We start from the raw sequence: 20,415 nt of genomic DNA, 5'->3' as shown, positions 1-20,415 counted from the left end.
AAAAAATAAAATAAATAGGGGTTAAAAATTTAAAAAAAAAATCATACCCATATAGGTTAGCTATAAAATCTACAACAATAAATTGTAAATCTTCTAAAATTATCTAAAACTTTGGTCCGAAGTAATTATTGATAAGGTTAACCATTACAGCAAGAAGTTGAAAAAACTAGGGGTTGGAATAAAAATAATAAATAAAAATCCATACCATGTGCAGAAAGATAAAAATAAAAATATTTAGTAATCAAATCCATTATAATTTAATGCAAAAATTTTAAAGATGATCTAAAAACTTTAGTTGAAACAATTTTCGTTGAAACGAACTATTACTAGGGGCAGGCATTTTTCGCGAAAAGATCCGAGTGCCTATTAGACTGCAACAAGGTATACCCGCACCTGTGGTTTCTTCCTTGTGATTGGCGGCCGTCTGCGAGAGTTGTCGTTGCCTTATTTGACCGAGCCACTCAGGACGTGTTTGCTTCCGCACTGAATCACTGTGATATGTGTTGTTACAATCAATATTTACCTGGGAGAAACTTGCCCAATCACGAAACACTGACGATACAGTGTTTTAACTTTCATCTAGTCTCGAAATATTTTCGCGAAATCTGCATGCCCCTAACAATTACTTTATAAACAGGGATTGGAATAGAAAAACATAAAATACTTCCTTACTACCAACTTTGTTGAACTTGAATTTTTAAAAAAATTGTAATATAATCTTAAAACTTTCTCCAAAGCAAATTTTTATATGACCACATATTAATGTAAGTGATGAAGAAATAGTGTTTGAAGGTCAAAAAATCCAAAACGATTTTAGTAGGCTGAATGCATTGATTAAAAACAGTCAAAACATTTTGCTGCATGGAAGGTGAGAAAATTTTATATTGATCATTTCGGAACATTGGAGAACATATGGAATGTCTTTTACATTAGGTTCTTTAAGTGGTACAGATATTTATAGAAGTTTTCAGAACATTTACAGAATAAAAATATACTTCGAGAGCCTGTAGGCTATGCCAAAAAGGATTTTTTGTCCGATTGTTGGGTGATTCGCTGCCACATAGCGATCAATGTTTGAATTTACTAATCTCCGTGAGTAACGACAGAAGTAGCTTGCCTTGAGACAAGATCATTCGAAAGACATTCTTGTATGGACATGTGGCGGACGTTTCCTGTAAGTTTAATCAGCGTACATCAATGTCCTTGGTTGGAGGGCCTCGCTGCTTTGAGGGTTTCACAAGTCTGTTTAGTTCTTTGTTTCCGTTTTCAGTTCTCGCCTGGGACTGCACACTGAGAGATGGTTGGAAGCACAAAACTTATTTACATTTAATATCCGCCAAGTAAATATTCACTTTGAAAAACTCAAAATTGATATATGTATCCTGAATAATTAAAACTAATTTTATTGATTAATGTGGGTAATATAAAATAAGGAGTATTAAAATAAAGATAATGTGAATTTTTTTTTATAAAATGATTTGCCCCCAATTATATCATGGTTTCCTTGTGATCTAAATAAGTTTTTTTTTGTATTAAATTCAAGGCATTTATAATTATATTCATAAGTGCAATCCCATACTGGTCACATGAGTCACGTGACAGACACATCACAGCTGTAGCATTCACATGTGTATGAGCAGCGATCTTTGCCATAGCCCCTTGAGCTCATATGGATCACGTGACAGACACATCACAGCTGTAGCATTCACATGTGTACGAGCAGGAATCTTTGTCATAGCCCCTTGAGCTCATATGGATCACGTGACAGACACATCACAGCTGTAGCATTCACATGTGTATGAGCAGCGATCTTTGCCATAGCCCCTTGAGCTCATATGGATCACGTGACAGACACATCACAGCTGTAGCATTCACATGTGTATGAGCAGCGATCTTTGCCATAGCCCCTTGAGCTCATATGGATCACGTGACAGACACATCACAGCTGTAGCATTCACATGTGTACGAGCAGGAATCTTTGCCATAGCCCCTTGAGCTCATATGGATCACGTGACAGACACATCACAGCTGTAGCATTCACATGTGTACGAGCAGGAATCTTTGTCATAGCCCCTTGAGCTCATATGGATCACGTGACAGACACATCACAGCTGTAGCATTCACATGTGTATGAGCAGCGATCTTTGCCATAGCCCCTTGAGCTCATATGGATCACGTGACAGACACATCACAGCTGTAGCATTCACATGTGTACGAGCAGGAATCTTTGTCATAGCCCCTTGAGCTCATATGGATCACGTGACAGACACATCACAGCTGTAGCATTCACATGTGTACGAGCAGGAATCTTTGCCATAGCCCCTTGAGCTCATATGGATCACGTGACAGACACATCACAGCTGTAGCATTCACATGTGTACGAGCAGGAATCTTTGTCATAGCCCCTTGAGCTCATATGGATCACGTGACAGACACATCACAGCTGTAGCATTCACATGTGTATGAGCAGCGATCTTTGCCATAGCCCCTTGAGCTCATATGGATCACGTGACAGACACATCACAGCTGTAGCATTCACATGTGTATGAGCAGCGATCTTTGCCATAGCCCCTTGAGCTCATATGGATCACGTGACAGACACATCACAGCTGTAGCATTCACATGTGTACGAGCAGGAATCTTTGTCATAGCCCCTTGAGCTCATATGGATCACGTGACAGACACATCACAGCTGTAGCATTCACATGTGTATGAGCAGCGATCTTTGCCATAGCCCCTTGAGCTCATATGGATCACGTGACAGACACATCACAGCTGTAGCATTCACATGTGTACGAGCAGGAATCTTTGTCATAGCCCCTTGAGCTCATATGGATCACGTGACAGACACATCACAGCTGTAGCATTCACATGTGTATGAGCAGCGATCTTTGCCATAGCCCCTTGAGCTCATATGGATCACGTGACAGACACATCACAGCTGTAGCATTCACATGTGTATGAGCAGCGATCTTTGTCATAGCCCCTTGAGCTCATATGGATCACGTGACAGACACATCACAGCTGTAGCATTCACATGTGTACGAGCAGGAATCTTTGTCATAGCCCCTTGAGCTCATATGGATCACGTGACAGACACATCACAGCTGTAGCATTCACATGTGTATGAGCAGCGATCTTTGCCATAGCCCCTTGAGCTCATATGGATCACGTGACAGACACATCACAGCTGTAGCATTCACATGTGTATGAGCAGCGATCTTTGTCATAGCCCCTTGAGCTCATATGGATCACGTGACAGACACATCACAGCTGTAGCATTCACATGTGTACGAGCAGGAATCTTTGTCATAGCCCCTTGAGCTCATATGGATCACGTGACAGACACATCACAGCTGTAGCATTCACATGTGTACGAGCAGCGATCTTTGTCATAGCCCCTTGAGCTCATATAGATCACGTGACAGACACATCACAGCTGTAGCATTCACATGTGTATGAGCAGCGATCTTTGCCATAGCCCCTTGAGCTCATATGGATCACGTGACAGACACATCACAGCTGTAGCATTCACATGTGTACGAGCAGGAATCTTTGTCATAGCCCCTTGAGCTCATATGGATCAAGTGGCAGACACTCCTTCACAGTTGTAGCCTGCACTGTTTTAAGGTATAAGTTCTCTGTTACGATTTTACATTCTCAGTTTCTTTGCAAAAATTCAATTTTCTGTACTGAGCATGAATTAAGAGCCCAATTTAAAAATAACTTTGTAACCCTTTATGAAGTGTTTATTTCTAATAATTCCTTAATTTTATTTTAATTTAGGTGTTATATGTTAACTAAAATTATAAATGCTTTTAGTAAGGTTTTGTGTGTCCAGGTGTATAAATAAGGTAGAAGCAGGCAGTGGTTGTCTCACCACGAACGGGAACTCCCCAAGCTGGGCATTCTCTCCGCCGATGATTCTGTTCTGCAGAGGCGGGTGGCCTGGAACAAGCACACGTGACCCTGTGAGGCGCAGTTGCATGGCGTTACCTTTCATTGCATCCAGTTTCCTGCTTACGAGGCCGAAAAAACTGTCAAATTTACTTGGTGTAAATATTGACATTGCTGTTTTCCACATGTGGTATTGCATAAAAAATATTGTTAAAAAAAGGGAGGGGTTGGTTGTCTGTAAAGTCGGTTTACGGACGATAATTTTACGTGATGTCATATCAAATATTTCACATTCCTGCTTTTAAAAAGCCCGCCTTAACCTGTTTGATATTATAGAAGATTTTCTCGCACTGTGGTTGGCCAGTTTTTGCACGCTCGGATCAGGCGGAACATGACAATGAGTCATGCATTTTCGTGCTTGCAGCCGGCGTTCATCGATTTATAAGACGTTATTACGTCCAAATATGTAATTTTGTATATGCTTACATGCATTCGGAGTTTTACGCGACATTATGTTTATTTGTTTATAATGTTTAGATGTCACCTTAACGTATTTTTCTTTATTTCACTTGGGACCAACAATAACTTTTCATTTGGAAAAGTTGTGTCTTATACGACTCTAATTCATCTCAGTGTATTATGATTTAAATATTGTTTTGGATATTTTTTAATGAATGATTTAAGTATACTAAATTGCTAGGATAATATTAATTATTAATTTGAATGTTTGTAGGTTTTCATGTCTTGGATTTGTTCAAATTTGACTATTTATTCTAATTGTAAGTTATTTTGTGTTTTTCTTCACAACTCACATTATTTGGGTATTTAACATGTGTAAATTTAGTTGTTGGAACTTTGAATGTAATTAATTTGCTTTTTTAATGGATAATTTAAGAATACTTTTTATATTAACTTGGCGGAATAGTGCCATTATGCCGGCCGTAACTAACAACGACCAATTAAAAAATTGAATGTAACGTGGATGTTAAAAATGTTAGCGATCAAAATAAAACTTTTGTTGTGAATCTCAAATTATATTTAAAAAAATAATAATTTTAATATGCAATACATACCCATATAAGTATAAGGTCGCCTTTCTATAATTTTTATTAACGTCTTAATTCGTCTATTTGAGTTATCACTTACGCTTATAAAGTTTTAAACAAATCTAATGCCAAAAATCTGACGTAGACTAATAGTACCTATTTATACAAGCAAAATAAAACACGACTCTGAAGGTAATGTATGTAGGGACGCATCAGTGGATGCGTTAGAGTTAGTGGATGCATCGGCATCCCTTGTGAGAATTAGGAAGCAACGCAAATATGGCCGCGACCACTACGATTCAGTATTAGTGGATCACTTAGCCAAGGGATCCATCAGGCTGGTATTCGGATGCAGATTATGTTAATTTCGCTGTGTTTATTGAAACAAGTTGAAACAGCTGCCAAATGAACAGTGGTAAAGTCACTGCTAACTGTGTGTTGAAAGACACGATTATAGGCCGATACCAAGAATAAAATGTCAGTTATGTTTGTCTTCTAGTGTGAGTACCTATGCCATTGTAGTGAGTTTTTTTTTTGCATACAGCTAGTGATGCTATTTGTTTTCGGGCAATAAATAAGTGTTTATTGACTTGAAACTTACATCTTCGAGAAGCTCAAAGCCTAAATAAAATGATAATATAATTTTTGTAATAATAATTCACGGAATTTCAGCGAAAATTACATACAAAATAATAAAATATTCATATATCTAGCACTGTAAATACCAGGAGCACTGTAAGTTATGTTTGTGTGGTAGGTACCCCTGAGCTCAGTTGGAAATTTTTGTTTGTTAAACAGAATAACTCCAAGAAGTACACATTATTATTAGTTTTTAACTGAAACATAAAATTTTACAATACAGCTTTGATTCCATCATATACTTTCATTTTTGTTTTGACAAAATGTTAATATTTTAACTAATTTTGAGCTAATACTGTAGTGTGTTATTTTAAGTGTAATGTCATGTGCAAGTGTAAATTGTTGTGAATTATACTGTATTGTGATGTTCCTTGAAGTGATTCATGTGTTTTGACATTAACTAAAAGTAACCCTCAAATGGCACCCTCATTCAACTTCACAGTCTTGCTTACAACTTATTTTATTATTCCTGATCTACTGTTAACTCTGCAAACCCCACAAAACCATAATTTTCTTTAATAATAATTATTTATTTTTCCTACACTACTAGAGATTAAAGTGTTTATTTTGTTTATTCTGTTTATTGTGCCTAGTGTGTATGATTACAGAATATTGAGTACCAAAGTGTGGCTTCAGGTGCGGACACAGGATTGACTTCTGGGGGGCAGGGGGGAAATGTATGATTGAACTGTAGGCATATATTGTGCATAGATACAAACAATGTCTTACCCAACTGTGGGGCCTTCGTATGTCTTCTCTTAAACTGTGTTATATAGTTAGAGTAGAATTGTTATTTGATGCATAACATGTAATAAAAACTTCAGTAATAAAATATCAAACTGAAACTATGACTTACAAATTGTTGAGTTATTTAAGCCTTAAACTGTGTTCGCCATGACTAATTTTCTGGACATTTCCATGGTTAAATAACCTGTGGAATGTTGCCTCATAAATTTTCTACCGTTAAGCCTGTGCATGCTGCCCATAGTCATAATTGTTTTTGGTTAAAATATATGTTTACATAATATAAATGTTTGAGGATTCGCAAAAAAAAAAAATAACTTTTTATGACACTTAAATCTATGCATACAGACTTGATATCTTGAGTTTCTGTCAGTAGAAGTTTGACGTTGCCCGCCGTAATTGCAATTCCCCTTTTGAAGCCTATTATGACGAAGTATTGCAGACGAAGTAGCTTGCTTTAGCCGGGGGTGGTCGGAGCATGCAGTCAGAGGGTCGAGCATGGTTCTTTTCCTCGCCACCGTCATAGCGACGACGCGTCGCCGGTATGACGGCGGAGTTATGACGACCGCGTGAAAATGCGAGCACGGATCCCATCGTCATATCTCTCCCGTCATCGCTAAGGCGCCTTACCTACGACGGCTTGGCAATCGATAATATGCAGAGGTTGGCAGTGAATTTACAGAAAGGATGTGTATTATTTGGCAGTTGGTGTATCTGCTAGCAATTTACAGCCAATAGAAAACTACCTACACGAAAACAAGATTGTGGACATCCATAAACTTAGGCATGTGTCTATCGAATTATATGTTTTCCACAACTATATTCAATATTTATATCATTTTTCATTGTACGCCTGTTGGTTTTCCGTAAATATAAGTTTTACAGACTATTTTTTGCCCAGTAAAACACCCGTCACGTCTCAGAATATAATAAAATAATTTTACATAGCAAAGTCGTTTATGATTATTAAATAGTATATAAAAAGGTTGAGTGTATTAGAAACTGTGAAGGTTTGTAGTTTTTAATAGGACAATATTATTTAGCGATCTTATAAAACGTGTTGCCCGTTATTATTAATTTTGTTTTCAATGGTCAGTTGTTACTACTTAAGATCATTATGATGGAAAAAAAAATATTTAAAAACACTCTTGTGACTCGACGTGAAACATTACAATACTAGACCTGATTTAATCATTATTTGGTAATTTTCGTCACCGTTCAAGATAATTTGCCGATTTGAAGGTACCGAAACAACTCGGTGTGCTATACGTCCCTTAAAGACTGTTAAAAAAATACTACTGTTATATATTTAATTACATTATCCTTAGACTTGTTTATAGCATATTTTCTAGTACACTGCAAGTTTTATTCACACTATTTTGTACCGTAGCATATGTACTGGATGAATACGCTGATAATATTATTTATTTAGCATCTTTCAAGCTTGAAACAATATAACACGAAGTCGGTGTTGTTAATTAAATGCCTGAATATAATTTATTAAGTAAATTGTAGTTGACAGTATTGTGTGTGCAGTTTATAACAACCAGAAGAGTAGAGGAACTAAAAATACCCTTTAACGGAATTATTTACTTTTCACACAAGCCGCTCCTCTCACAAATTACGATTTTCGTATTAACTATAAACACGAAACCCCCCAATTCTACATGAGACACTATTATTCCTACATTGTTACCATTTTATCATACTGACAGTACTTGAGCGAATCTTAGGTGAATAAAATACGTTTCAATATGCGATACAGCAGGAGCAAACCTAGCCACCAACGAGGGTGGGGAGTAGGCCTAACCTAAAAGTCACTAAATCATGTGAGGAAATGCTTTCTGTTTAAAATGCGATAAAACGAAGGTTTAAAATAACCATCAGACTACTATGTATTAATCAGCGGCATTCTTGTGTATTTTCAACCTTATCAATGCATGTATTTTATTTTTACAAGTGATTTTTTTTATTACACATAAGGAAGCTGAAGGGAAAATTAGTTGTTTTTAGAAGTTTAATAAACCACACGCTTATAGGTGTTTTACACTTAACTTTTATACAGAATAATTAACTAATGTGATGTTTTCTTCTATCTTGTTGAAATATTACGTTATTTTGTCTTGACCTTTATTTTTTTTACTATGTGATATGACAAAAGTAGGCAGATTGGCAGTTTTTTTAGTATGATATATTTTGGTAAACTGAGTATTGTGCAGTTAAAAATATCGAGAAAAAAATAATTAATGTGTCTCATTCACACGAAACATAGAAACTATTTATTTATGCGGCGTGATTATTATCGGAAACAAGTTGTTTCGAAGTTTGTTCAGAGAAAAACATAACCTTTTTTGAGATACATCGTATATCTCACATAGGCATACGTAATTTATGAGTAAATAGAATTGAGACAAAACCTTAAGTTTCACGAAAATATATTATTTAACTCATTTGAAAGAATTATTTCCCAGTATTAAATGAAAGTTACGCACGTAGTCGGCATTATGACGGGGTTATGACGGCTATGACGGCCTTATGACGGGCAAACCATCCCGCCTTACCTATGACAGGCATGTCGTAGCTAAGGCGTCTTACAGAAGGCGAAAAAAGATCCATGCTCGCTTTTAGAAGCGAAGCGTCATACCGATGACGCGTCATCCCTATGACGGGCGAAAAAGAGAACCTTGCTCGACCGGCTGGACTCAATGGGTAGCATTGCTTGCCCTGGTTGCTATCCCGTCAGGACCAACATGCTTAGAACTGTTTCTAGCAATACACAATACATGTCTCTACAATGTTCTTCATGTGTACACTTACTTACCTTGTGTGTCCGGAAGAGCAAGACATACAAACAAAACAAGAGCTAAAGCGATCATGTTGGATGATTGTATGTTTGCAGATGACTGTAGAAAGTTTGAGACGGGCGCCTCTTCTGTGGGGAGATGTTTCACTCATGGCCATCCTTATATTGCACACTTATCTCAAGAAGAAGCACTTGTGACTATCACAGCCGAGGAACTTTGTCCGAGGACGATTCACACAGTAACTGATAATTATATAACAAAGCTATAGTATATTTTCGTGCTACTATTGTCAGTTTCTAGAAATCATTTATCATGTATTGGATAAAAAACTTTAATTTTAAGTAACCGTAGCCAAGTGTCGTGAACTAATGTTGCATTGCACTGTAGCTGACAAGGTTGTGTGGAAGCTCCGAGCCGAATGTTCCGGGAACTCGGACTGCCGCAGCTAAGCACGGAGCGGACCGCCGAAGAGCGGGAACACATCGCGGCAGACACGCCGGCCTTGTTCTTGTTGCTGCGCATGCGCCAGTCCGCAGCCTGCTGTTCCCGGCACAGTGCTGGCTCCAGGCTGACAACACAAGTCGGTCCTGCCTGTTGTGACGTCGCAGTGGCCATCTTGGTGTCCAATTGCATCAAAACTCCTTAAAAATTACTCATGAATCCGCAAAATTCCTATGAATTTCCCCATTTCCAGAGGTCGAATTTCCTCATCGAAGGGTCATTTTCCTCAGAGAGGGTCAATATTCCTCAGGGTGGGGCCATTTATCCTCAAAACCCCAAGCAGAAATCATGACGACCTTGGCCAATAAATTGAAAGCCTTTAAATTTTGATCAAAATATATTAAATATATTTTCTTCAAATATTTAATTAATTTATCTATTTCGGTACTCGGTTCGATTTTTGGCGAGAGTAAACATGTATTTTTCCTTAAAAATTTTAAAAATAAAATAAATCACAATTTTAATAATAATTTAATAAAAAATTTAATTTCATCACATCTGGCAACTTGGAAACTATAACACAGGTCTACAAACCAAAATTTTTATGTGATAAAAGTGGCTAATCTTTATGTTTTTGGGTGTGCAGAAACCGAAAATGATGTCCGTTTTCCTCCATCACGTTCAGTTTTTTTTTAAAACCATATAACACAGTAGCAGGTGTGTAGCATACCTATATGTATAGACATTGAAAGTGTAGTGTTTGTTCTTCCTTGAAAGTTTGGTAAGATGTTAAACATTAAATACAATAACATAAAATGACATAAAATACAATACACATATAATATACTAAAAAAACCATAAGTAATAAATTCTAATATCACTCACCCTCAGTAGGTTTTGTAGGCATGAAGCTCCAGGCACAACCTGTAAAGACAGGAACTGTAATAAAAGGACACAATCGGCTGACAGTTTTTAGGTTTTTCCATGTTGAACAATACCAAATATATAAGGTCGTACACATATCAGAAATGCAGGGTTCACAATCATTTCACTAAAAACCTTTTCTTTTTTTCTTGGAAAGTTCTACGTGTGCGCCTCTGTGTATAGGACGCTTCAGATGATTCACAATGTAGCATCCAACCATAGTCCGCTAGCGTATTCACGTTCCACCTACCTTGATATCTACGGTCCATCTCCTTGATATCTACTGTCCATATCCTTGATATCTACTGTCCATATCCTTGATATCTACTGTCCATCTCCTTGATATCTACTGTCCATCTCCTTGATATCTACTGTCCATCTCCTTGATATCTACTGTCCATCTCCTTGATGTCTTGGTGGAATAGTTCGTCTTTTTCTTCACTGATGTTCCCCAAGTTTTCCGGAAAATAGTTCACATGTGAGTGTAAGAAGTGAACCTTTGGACTCATCCTGCAACCTTGATGTTCAAACGCATGATGATACTTCTGTAGTTCGGACCCTTCACGTTACCAAGGAACTTCTACACAACCTCCTTGAAACAATTCCAGGCTTCCTCCTCCTTCTCATCCATGGTCAGAACAAATTGTGCATCTGCGAAAAGTTTTCTGATGTCTGGACCTACAAAGATCGCTTCTTTAAGCTTGGCGTCACTTAAACCAGGAAACACTCGAAACATGCACCTGCTTGATTGAGAGACTTTACGAAATTTTTCATCAACCTGAGCATTATGTGTTGAGGAGGTGGCAGGATTTTGTCAGAAGGAACCAAACTGTCTCTAATGACATTCTTTTCGCCTGGCAACAGAGAATCTCTTGATAGCCAGTATTTTTTTTTCCAGTTGGAATTTCTGTCAAGGCTATCCCATAAGCACAAAAACCAAGGAAACTTTGTGTACCCAGATTGTTGACCTAACAGCATGGTGATTACTTTTAAGTCTCTACAGATCAACCACTTATGCTCATATCGAGAAGTAAAGCGAAATTTTCGTATGTTTCTTTTAAATGTACCGAGTGACCAACCGGCACTGAGGCATATGTATTGCCATTGTGTAATAAAACGGCCTTCAGACTTCTTTTCGAAGAGTCAATGAATATAGCCATTGATTTGAGTCATATTGTACACCAAATTGACCCATCAGTCCAGGAATGTATTTACAGTACACAAGATTCTCATCCTGTGCAAAGTAAGGCACAAAAACTGTTTCGCGATGTCGACACCATGAAAAAGATGTGCCTGGTTGTAATAATTTTTTTTTTTTGTTTTTAAGGCGGGAGCTAAGTAACTGAGTAGCATCTTTCGAAAGGCCAAGATCTCGCATTAAGTCGTTCAACTCCTGTTGTGAAAAAAAGCTGCAGTTCGTTATCTGAACTGTCTGGTTCGAAATCACTGTTTGAGTCATTCTTTTCCGCGTTAGAAGATTCCCCCTCTGTTTCCCAATCAAGGCTGTCCAAGTCATCAGGATGCCGAGGAACTGGCAATCCCGGACCGTGTGGTACCGGGCGGCTAGCAGATTCAAGATTAGGGCAGTTAATGAGCTTCTGGTTTTTGGAATTATAACCTTCAACATCACCGGTACAAGAGTAACAGTCATCCCCATGGTTTTTTTTGCTCCCTCCACATCATTAGGATAGGAAATCTAAACGATTTTGCTTCTCGTTTGTACCACAAGCGCAGTTTTTCTACGCAGATATGGCATACTTTGTGAGGAGCCCACACTTTATCTTGATCACCTATTCTTAACCCGAAATATGCATAATATACCTTCTGGACGAAATCGTTTATATTTCGTTGGTATTTCTTGATTGTGTACTCACCACAGATAAAACAGAAGTAGTCTGGACTGGTAACACGACGACGATGAGACATCTTTGACAATTCCAGTTCGAAACGCACAAACGTTTGTAACCACTTGCACGCAACTACGTGTATTCACTTCACTAACACACCTCGACTGGCTGACTGCGAGAATGAGCAGCCACATGGGCTCCAAAGTCCTGATATGACAAGTTTAAACCAGTTTAGCTTCCAACACTGATTAATGAGGACAGGCAGGAAGTACGTTCCTGTCTGTACAGGTTGTGCCTGGAGCTTCGTGCCTTTATATATATATATATATATATATATATATATATATATATATATATATATATATATATATATATATATATATATATATATATATATATATATATATATATATATATATATATATATATATATATATATATATATATATATATATTCCATTCATTTTAATTAGCAGCATTTACGGTAAAACATACACTACTAGTTACAAGTCAACAAAATACACCATATTATTTTTTTATTTAAATTTATTTAATTATTTTTTCCCTTATCTATCATTCAATTTATTAATTAAATTAATTATAATTATAAACAAACACAATCTGACAAAGTGTAATTTATTCATGCTAGACACTTGCTATTATGTCATATAATTTTGAAAAAAAAAACTGTAGGCCTACATGATGGAGAAAAACTGACTTCATTTTCGGTTTTAGCACACCCAAAAACATAAAGATAAGCCATTTCATGAAATCATAAACAAAAAAATTTCTGTAGACCTGTGTAAACTTTTACCATCTTGGATAACATGATGTCAGCCATTTTAAAAAATGTTACGTGGCCATTTTGTTTTTCAAACCATTTCGTCATGCCCACCATCTTTAACATCCGTAATTATTAATGTAGAAAATTGGGAATCATTACAAAAAGTCATTTAACAAAATTTTAATAAAAAATCTCACTTAATGGATCTCGAAGTCCTTGGTTCGAACATGATGAGGGAAAAAAAAAACATTAATCCACGGAGGCTACTAGCATACTGACCTCCCATCACTAATAGCAAGGAATATATTATGCCAACCAGTATGATGTCATGGCGACTGTCTTGGATCCGCCATCTTGTTTTCGTCTGTTTGATATCACAGCCACCAATTTGGTTTATTGTTTACCCATTACATTGCAGTAGTATTTATTACCCGTCAACAATTATGTCCGCTATTCTGTCGCAAATACAGGTTGTCCATAAAAGTGTGTCCCAGTTTCAATGATATATTATGACAGTTTAATTTAGACTATTTACAATAATCATAAATCAAATTAAAGGTAAACTAACCTAGTTTTTCTTTCAAATTTTCAATATGTACACCTGTAGTTATACAGCACGTAAACAACCTAACTTTGGTTAACAAGTACGGAGTAATGGAAGCAATAGCCTCTTCAATTCTGTGTATCAACTCTGGCTAAAAACTTAGGTACCGGCGGAACGTAGACAAATCTTTGATAAACCCCCAAAAGAATAATCACATGTCGTTATTTCAGGTGAGCGAGGAGGCTAGCTGCTTAGTCTCGATCATTTCACCAGCTGTCAGGGACTTTGACGTTCAACCACTCTTGTACAAAGAGATTACAATGGGGAAGGACTCCGTTCTGTTGCCAAATAAATATTACAGGTGTGCACGCTACTAATTGTGTAAAGAGCCAATATTTCAAAATATCCAGATAAGCAAGCGATAAACAACAAAGCAATATTTGTTCATGCGCTTATCTAAAACTGAGTTACTCATTGTGACCTTGAACTAACAGTCCACCAGCTTAAAGTTTATACTATTTATAACTGTGAGATTCTTTTAGGAACATATTTTTTTGACCATCATTTTAAAAAAAGTTTGTTAAATGTTATGCTAAAAATTCGAGAAAAAAAAATCATAACAAAATATTCACTTATTAATTTAATGATTGATTCGATCAATTCTTTTTTAAAGGTTCGATCTTATATCGATGCAAAAAAAAAAAGTTTAATTATTCTCAAAACCCTCTATTGATCATTTATTTTATTGAATACCACCACAATCTATTTACCATAAAAGTGAAGACAAACCAAAAATTTGTTAGAGACATTCTACACTACTACAAGGACAAACATAAGAGCTTTTTTCTTCTTCAGTGAGCAGAGTCTTGGTTCTCGGTTGTAGTCCGTCCACACGCTCACGTGAGCAACCGCCTTTTCCCTGGCATACCTCGTGATCACTTACAGACTGATACATCATGTGTTAAGTAAAGAGCAGTATTCACCGTCTTAAATACCTACACTTTTACGTGTCTCATCTTTAAATGGCTCAGGTTTACCGCAAGTACATTCCAGCCCCAAATTATACTTCACTTATCTATCATGTTCCAATATTTCTTCAAGTTGACTAAATATTTCCTTCTTGGCATCTGTTAGAAAGGTACATACATATTTTGGGGCAAGAGAGCCATTCAGTTAATAAAAGTCATTCAACATTTCTAGAAATGATGAATTTGCCAGGTAGAATCCATTTTCATTCGGTGTGAATGCACCGAGAACAGTCAGAGGTTGTGCTTGATGTCGAAGCTGCAGAGTCATTGCGCGTACGAGTCTCAACCTCAACCTGCGAGTCAGAATGCAACACTAGCTGGACCGCAGAAGCCAGAAGGTGAATGGACATACACATTTACAGTTTTTTTCTCATGTCGACGGAAATTGTCAATATTCAGGTCAAGATTTCATTTTTACAGTAATTACAGATAAACTTGTAGACTTTTTCAATTGTTTAACTTTCACGAAATAATATATATATATATATGTGTGTGTGTGTGTGTGTGTGTATATATATATATATATATATATATATATATACACAGCACATACTTATTGCATAATTAACTGCCAAAGTTACATTTTTAACGTTTTTGGGTTGTACAAATCAGGAGAATTTAATTTATTGCAGAACTGAAACTTTTAAAGGTTTAACTGCAATGCCACGAATTTCTTTCAGAAAATGTTAATTATTTTTACCTGGCATTTCAAAATTCTCAAATTTGTTATGATTTTGACAGCCAAGATACATGAAATAAGTTTATGTGATAGAAATTCAAACCATGTCATGAAAAAGCCAGTTGCATTGCAGTTAAACCTAAAAAGTTTCAGTTCTGCAATAAATTTAATTCTCCTTATTTGTACAAATCAAAAAAGTTAAAAATGTAACTTTGGCAGCTAATTTTGCAAAAAGTATGCTGTGTATATATTTTTCATTTCATGAAAGTTAAACAATTGAAAAAGTCTAAAAGTTGATCAGTGTTAATATAAATATAAAATCATGACCATGTATGAATCTTATCACAACAAAATGCCAAGCGTGATGTTTTTCTCGTGCATCTCGAGAGAACGCAAACATCTTCTAACAGAAGTTACAGGGATATCTATTGCTTGTATTCCTCGATGAATCCTTGCTCCGTGATGCACCAACACTGGTGTTTTGCATTGACAGCCCTGACTGTTTGGTAGGAGGAGCACGTTGTTTGTGGGTCTCCGCATGTATTTTAGGTAGATTTCAAAGAAATTCTACCTATTGCATCCGTTACCATGGTACGACTTCCGGAAAATGTTTGATATAGTTTTAGGTTTTTCGTGGTCCATAGACACCCAAACCATCGTCAAATCAAAAGTTTATAAATTTATATATCACAATTTTTCATACATCACACATCAACTGATACATAAAATCTAGTAGTGGAATATCTCGGTTGAGTTTGTTAAGGGACAATATCTGACTAAAGGGGTAGAAGTGAGAGTTTTTTGAAAAACAGAAAAAGCACTGTAACTATACTGAAAATATCACACCCGTTTGAAAGTATTATAGCTGGTAGATGTAATACCAAATTTTTTTTTTCTAAAAAATTTTTTAATAGGACCAACCATAACTTCAAGGGGTTGAAAAAAACAAGAATTGTGGGACAATAAATAACTCCTTTCGTAGGCACAACATTGAATTTTTAAAAATTATTTATTAATCTTATAATTTTTATCTAAAACAATTTTTGATTAGACGAACCATTGCTGCAAGGGGTTCAAAAAATGAAGAGTAGAATTATTAAAACAAAATCATAACTTCCTTAGTAGTTACATTATAAAATCAGTTCAAATTGTTTGTATTTCTTATAATTTTTAGCTAAAAATTTTTCTTTATTAATTTTTAATAATACGACCAGTACTGCATTGGGTTGAAAAAACCTGGTGTGGAAATAAAAAAAATAAATAAAACTTCCCTGCCATGTACTCTATTGAATTATGTTTATTTATTTAATATACATAGATAGTTGAAAACTGTTGTCCCTGGCTGCGGGACAAGGCAGTGGTGAGTCTCGGGTGGGCGCGGCGCGCCTACGTGTCGGCCGTGGGTCTCTGGGTGGATCACCAGCGACGCCTGGTATGAGGGGGCAGGTGGGGGGAACAGCGTCTCAGCAGTCGGCAGGTGCTCGGGTGAGTAGGGGACCGGCGCCAAGTCGAAGGAATGCAGGGGGCTGTACGCCGGGTCGCCAGGTGCCGAGAAGCAGCCCATATGGTCCTTGCCGTGCCTCTCGCCAGCCCTCGTGCTCGGCATGTACGGAGCAGCACAAGAGAGGGGGTCGTGGGCAGCAGGAGCCTAGAGCGAGCTCCCGAAGGCCGTTCCGGGGGGGGGGGGGGGGGGGGGGGGGGGGGGAGCGAGAGAGAGAGAGAGAGAGAGAGAGAGAGAGATATATATATATTTTAGTGTACAGTAAAATATCAAAATACTACTATGATATTGATTTACTGAATATCAAATACTGTATTATAGGAAGTGCTCAGTGACATATATTTAACTTAGAAACAAACAACTTAATTAATGCAAACTTGTTTTTATTATATTTTATCACATTCATCCAATTAAATATGTGAACAGGTACTATAAAATAGATTAATTTTGTTGTGATAAAATGAAAAAAAAAAATACCTTGTCAAGCTGTAATCACACTGCCATGTCGAGCACGACACGACAAACCCGATTAGGCATCGTACAGCGTTCCAGCTCGACAGCTTATTGCGTAGTCTCACAATACCACGACAACCGTTAAACGATGATCTTTAAAATGGCTCTCGGCATGTGCTCCTGATTATTCCTGCAAATATTTAGTTGGTTTCAGCAAATTCTTCTGGTCATTCATTTTCACGCTTCTGTTGGTTTTCTATGTATGTTCCTGGTTATTCGTGATGAAACATCTGCTGATGTTCTCTGAATGCTTCTGGTTATTTCTTTAATCTATCTCAGCATGAAAAATGTTGTACTTATTGAGACATACAAAGTTTAATTCAGAGTTACATACGATAGTTTTATCAGGTAGTATTCAAACAAAAGTGTTTAATTACTGATTTGATTACTATGTCTTGAGATGGCTGAGAAAAACTATTACGCAAGACGAACTTCATTGTCATTGATGTCTAGCAAAGCCCTCCTTCTATTGCGTTCGTGAGTGAGCATTCAGCATCCCACATGTAGGAGCGAGTGTCTGTACAGCATGTCAAACGAACTGATTCAATATTTAGATTATTACTATGACTTGAGACAGCTGAGAAAAATTGACATACGAGACGAATTTCATTATTCTTGGTGTTTAGTGAAGCCCTCCTTCTCTTTCAATCGTTATTGAGCATCCCACATCCCACACAAAACAGTGACTGTAAAACAATGCATGTGGTGCCAACTGTTGCAAGAATCAGGAATATTTGAAAAATTTATTTGCATGAGATAAATTACTCTCACTGCTGAATGGGGCTGCCATGTAGTTTTGTAGACTCCTAACCTTGTAGCCAGCTGGAACATTGCAGACTCGTATCTTCGTAGCCTCTTAGTCTCGTAGCTAGTTGGAGCCTCATATACTCATAGGATGTTGGCCATGCATCATGTGCTAGGAGGGGGATTGGCACCATGACTAACTCCCTTCACTGACTATTCTTGACTAAAAACTAGATAAGTTGGGCCCAGGTAAAACCTGCATAGACACAGGGACAACCCTGGACACTTACATGCGGGCTGCAAAAATTAATGCATTAATATCAAGCAGGTTGGTTACAGGAAACAGAAGGATGGTTATGGAAGAAGAGTTGGACAGAGTAGAAAAAAGTCTACCATGTGGGGGTTGGGGGCTTGGACATGGCTGTCCGCATTAGTTTTGGGTGGCACTGGTTGTTTCGGGGGCGACTTTTGTCATTTTCCGCCGGGCTGCTAGCCAGCACATTTTAAATAGGAAGTATGAAATAAAAAAGAGTTAAATTAATCGACGCTGGATTGAACAATGCAAATGTGTGGTATGCAGCGTGCTATTCAAAATCTCATGCCTTCCAGACGCTCAGCCGGCACAGGAGGTGAGGCCTGCCAGGCGAGCCATGCCATCAGACATGAGAGTCAGCCCTGACACAGCAGGCAGAGAACCCCCGGGGGTCGATCATACACCTGCGTGCTTCGCACTATTTTGAATCAGCACTGTGACTTGTTTATCACGAGAGGTTTTGTTTTTTCAGAGATTTTCGCATGTTTTACACAAAAATTTTTAGTGTAATATAGACCTGTTACCTGGCAGATGACCTCCCATGCAGCTCACGTGGATGTGTGCGGCTCATGCTGAGATAGGGGTGACACAAATGTCGCTACTCCACTCCTCGACGGCTCCAAGCGGCCTGTGAGGTATCACGAGGTCACAGCTGTGACCTGGCAAGGTCATGTCAGACAGGTAACATGGGATCCGTTGCACTTATGAAAATAGAGTCTACTCTTGTTGCTCATGCAGAGCTGCCAACCTCAAATCACACCCATCAGTAATGGCAATTAGGTATATGAAAAAAGTACGTGTAAATCATGCACGATAAATTTTTCCTGGGGCATTATAACACACTCACAAGATAAAACAACGACAATAATATGCAAAAGAAAAAGAAAAATATGAATACAATGCAAATTAATACATAAAAAAATCTATTTGAACAATACAATCATCTGAATATGTAAGAAATATTAATAATTTTACTGGATATTTTGAATCTTCAATTCAATGTATTCAAAGTTAAACTTTAAAACAACTGTCTTTTTATTTGCTTCTTTTATCCTGGTTCGATAAGAAATGTCATGTAAACAAACAAGACAAACACAAGGACTTGTAAACAATAACTGCGTTCGTTACTTTCGTTTCTTCAGATGTAGCGAAAAAACGAAGATATAGATTTATTGCTAGTCACGGCTTTAAAATGTTCTGCATGTTTCTTTGATTCAATATGCCGTCTACAGTCATCCCTTTCACCATGTGCAATCGAAAAGTCACACGTGCATACATTACAAAACCGTGGCGTTCCAAACATTTGAAAACGACAAGCATGGCCATTCTTTTGAATATTTAAGTCGAAAGTTCTGAAGACTTGCGTGTTTTTTTTTTTCTTTCCAGATACACATTATTCTGTCACACGCTTCATTTCTACAACCGGCACTGAAGAACACAACACTATCGAAAAACATAAAAAAATTTCACGTCTGTAGACACGACAAAAACCGGACAAAAACACTAGGATGAAAAAAATGGCTTTCAAGAAATAAAATAACACAACACAGGTTAGCCAAAGTACCGTACAAAAATTATCGTGATGTAAGTAGCCTTCAAACGATAAGTCCGAGGATATGTACTAGTTGTATCGTACAACGGACGTAATACCATCCCATTATTATTTGAAAACACGAGAATTAATTTACTTATTTCGACAGTACATCGTACATGCGCACACTTACTAGTTCCGTTATTTGAGCAACCAAGCGAAGTATTCAAACAGCGTTCACGAAACACGCACAGCAGAAACGTAAATTTTTCCGTTACCATGCAGCACAAAGCCTCGTTTCCGTAATAAACTAGCGATGTTCCGTAATTCCGTAATTCGGGGTTAAAATCCGTAATAATTACGGAAAATCCGTAATGGTTGGCAGCTCTGCCATGTAAACCTAAATTTAAATTCTAGTAGAGGGTGTGGAAACTAC

General features: G+C 37.2%; 1 protein-coding gene across 3 annotated transcripts in view; it reads right to left on the bottom strand.

The window, feature by feature from the left end:
* Positions 1 to 20,365, bottom strand: part of LOC134541616 (chymotrypsin-1-like) — a 34,026-nt gene extending 13,661 nt beyond the window's left edge. Inside the window, exons 1-2 of one of the 3 annotated variants that reach the window (XM_063385162.1) lie at positions 18,973 to 20,365; positions 3,881 to 3,948 (exon numbers count right to left, since the gene is read on the bottom strand). In XM_063385162.1, the coding sequence (XP_063241232.1) occupies positions 3,881 to 3,948; positions 18,973 to 18,991 (87 nt within the window). In that variant the 5' untranslated portion in view covers positions 18,992 to 20,365. Of the gene's footprint in view, positions 1 to 3,880; positions 3,949 to 9,147; positions 9,290 to 18,972 lie in introns of those variants that run through there. The other 2 variants (XM_063385163.1, XM_063385161.1) reach the window with 2 other exon arrangements.
* Between the last annotated feature and the right edge of the window lie 50 nt (positions 20,366 to 20,415).

This window comes from Bacillus rossius (genome assembly GCF_032445375.1).
Source record: "Bacillus rossius redtenbacheri isolate Brsri chromosome 4 unlocalized genomic scaffold, Brsri_v3 Brsri_v3_scf4_1, whole genome shotgun sequence".
NCBI classification, from domain to species: Eukaryota; Metazoa; Arthropoda; class Insecta; order Phasmatodea; family Bacillidae; genus Bacillus; species Bacillus rossius.
The sequence above is the reverse complement of the archived record's forward strand: the minus strand, read 5'-3'. Positions and strand labels throughout refer to the sequence as shown.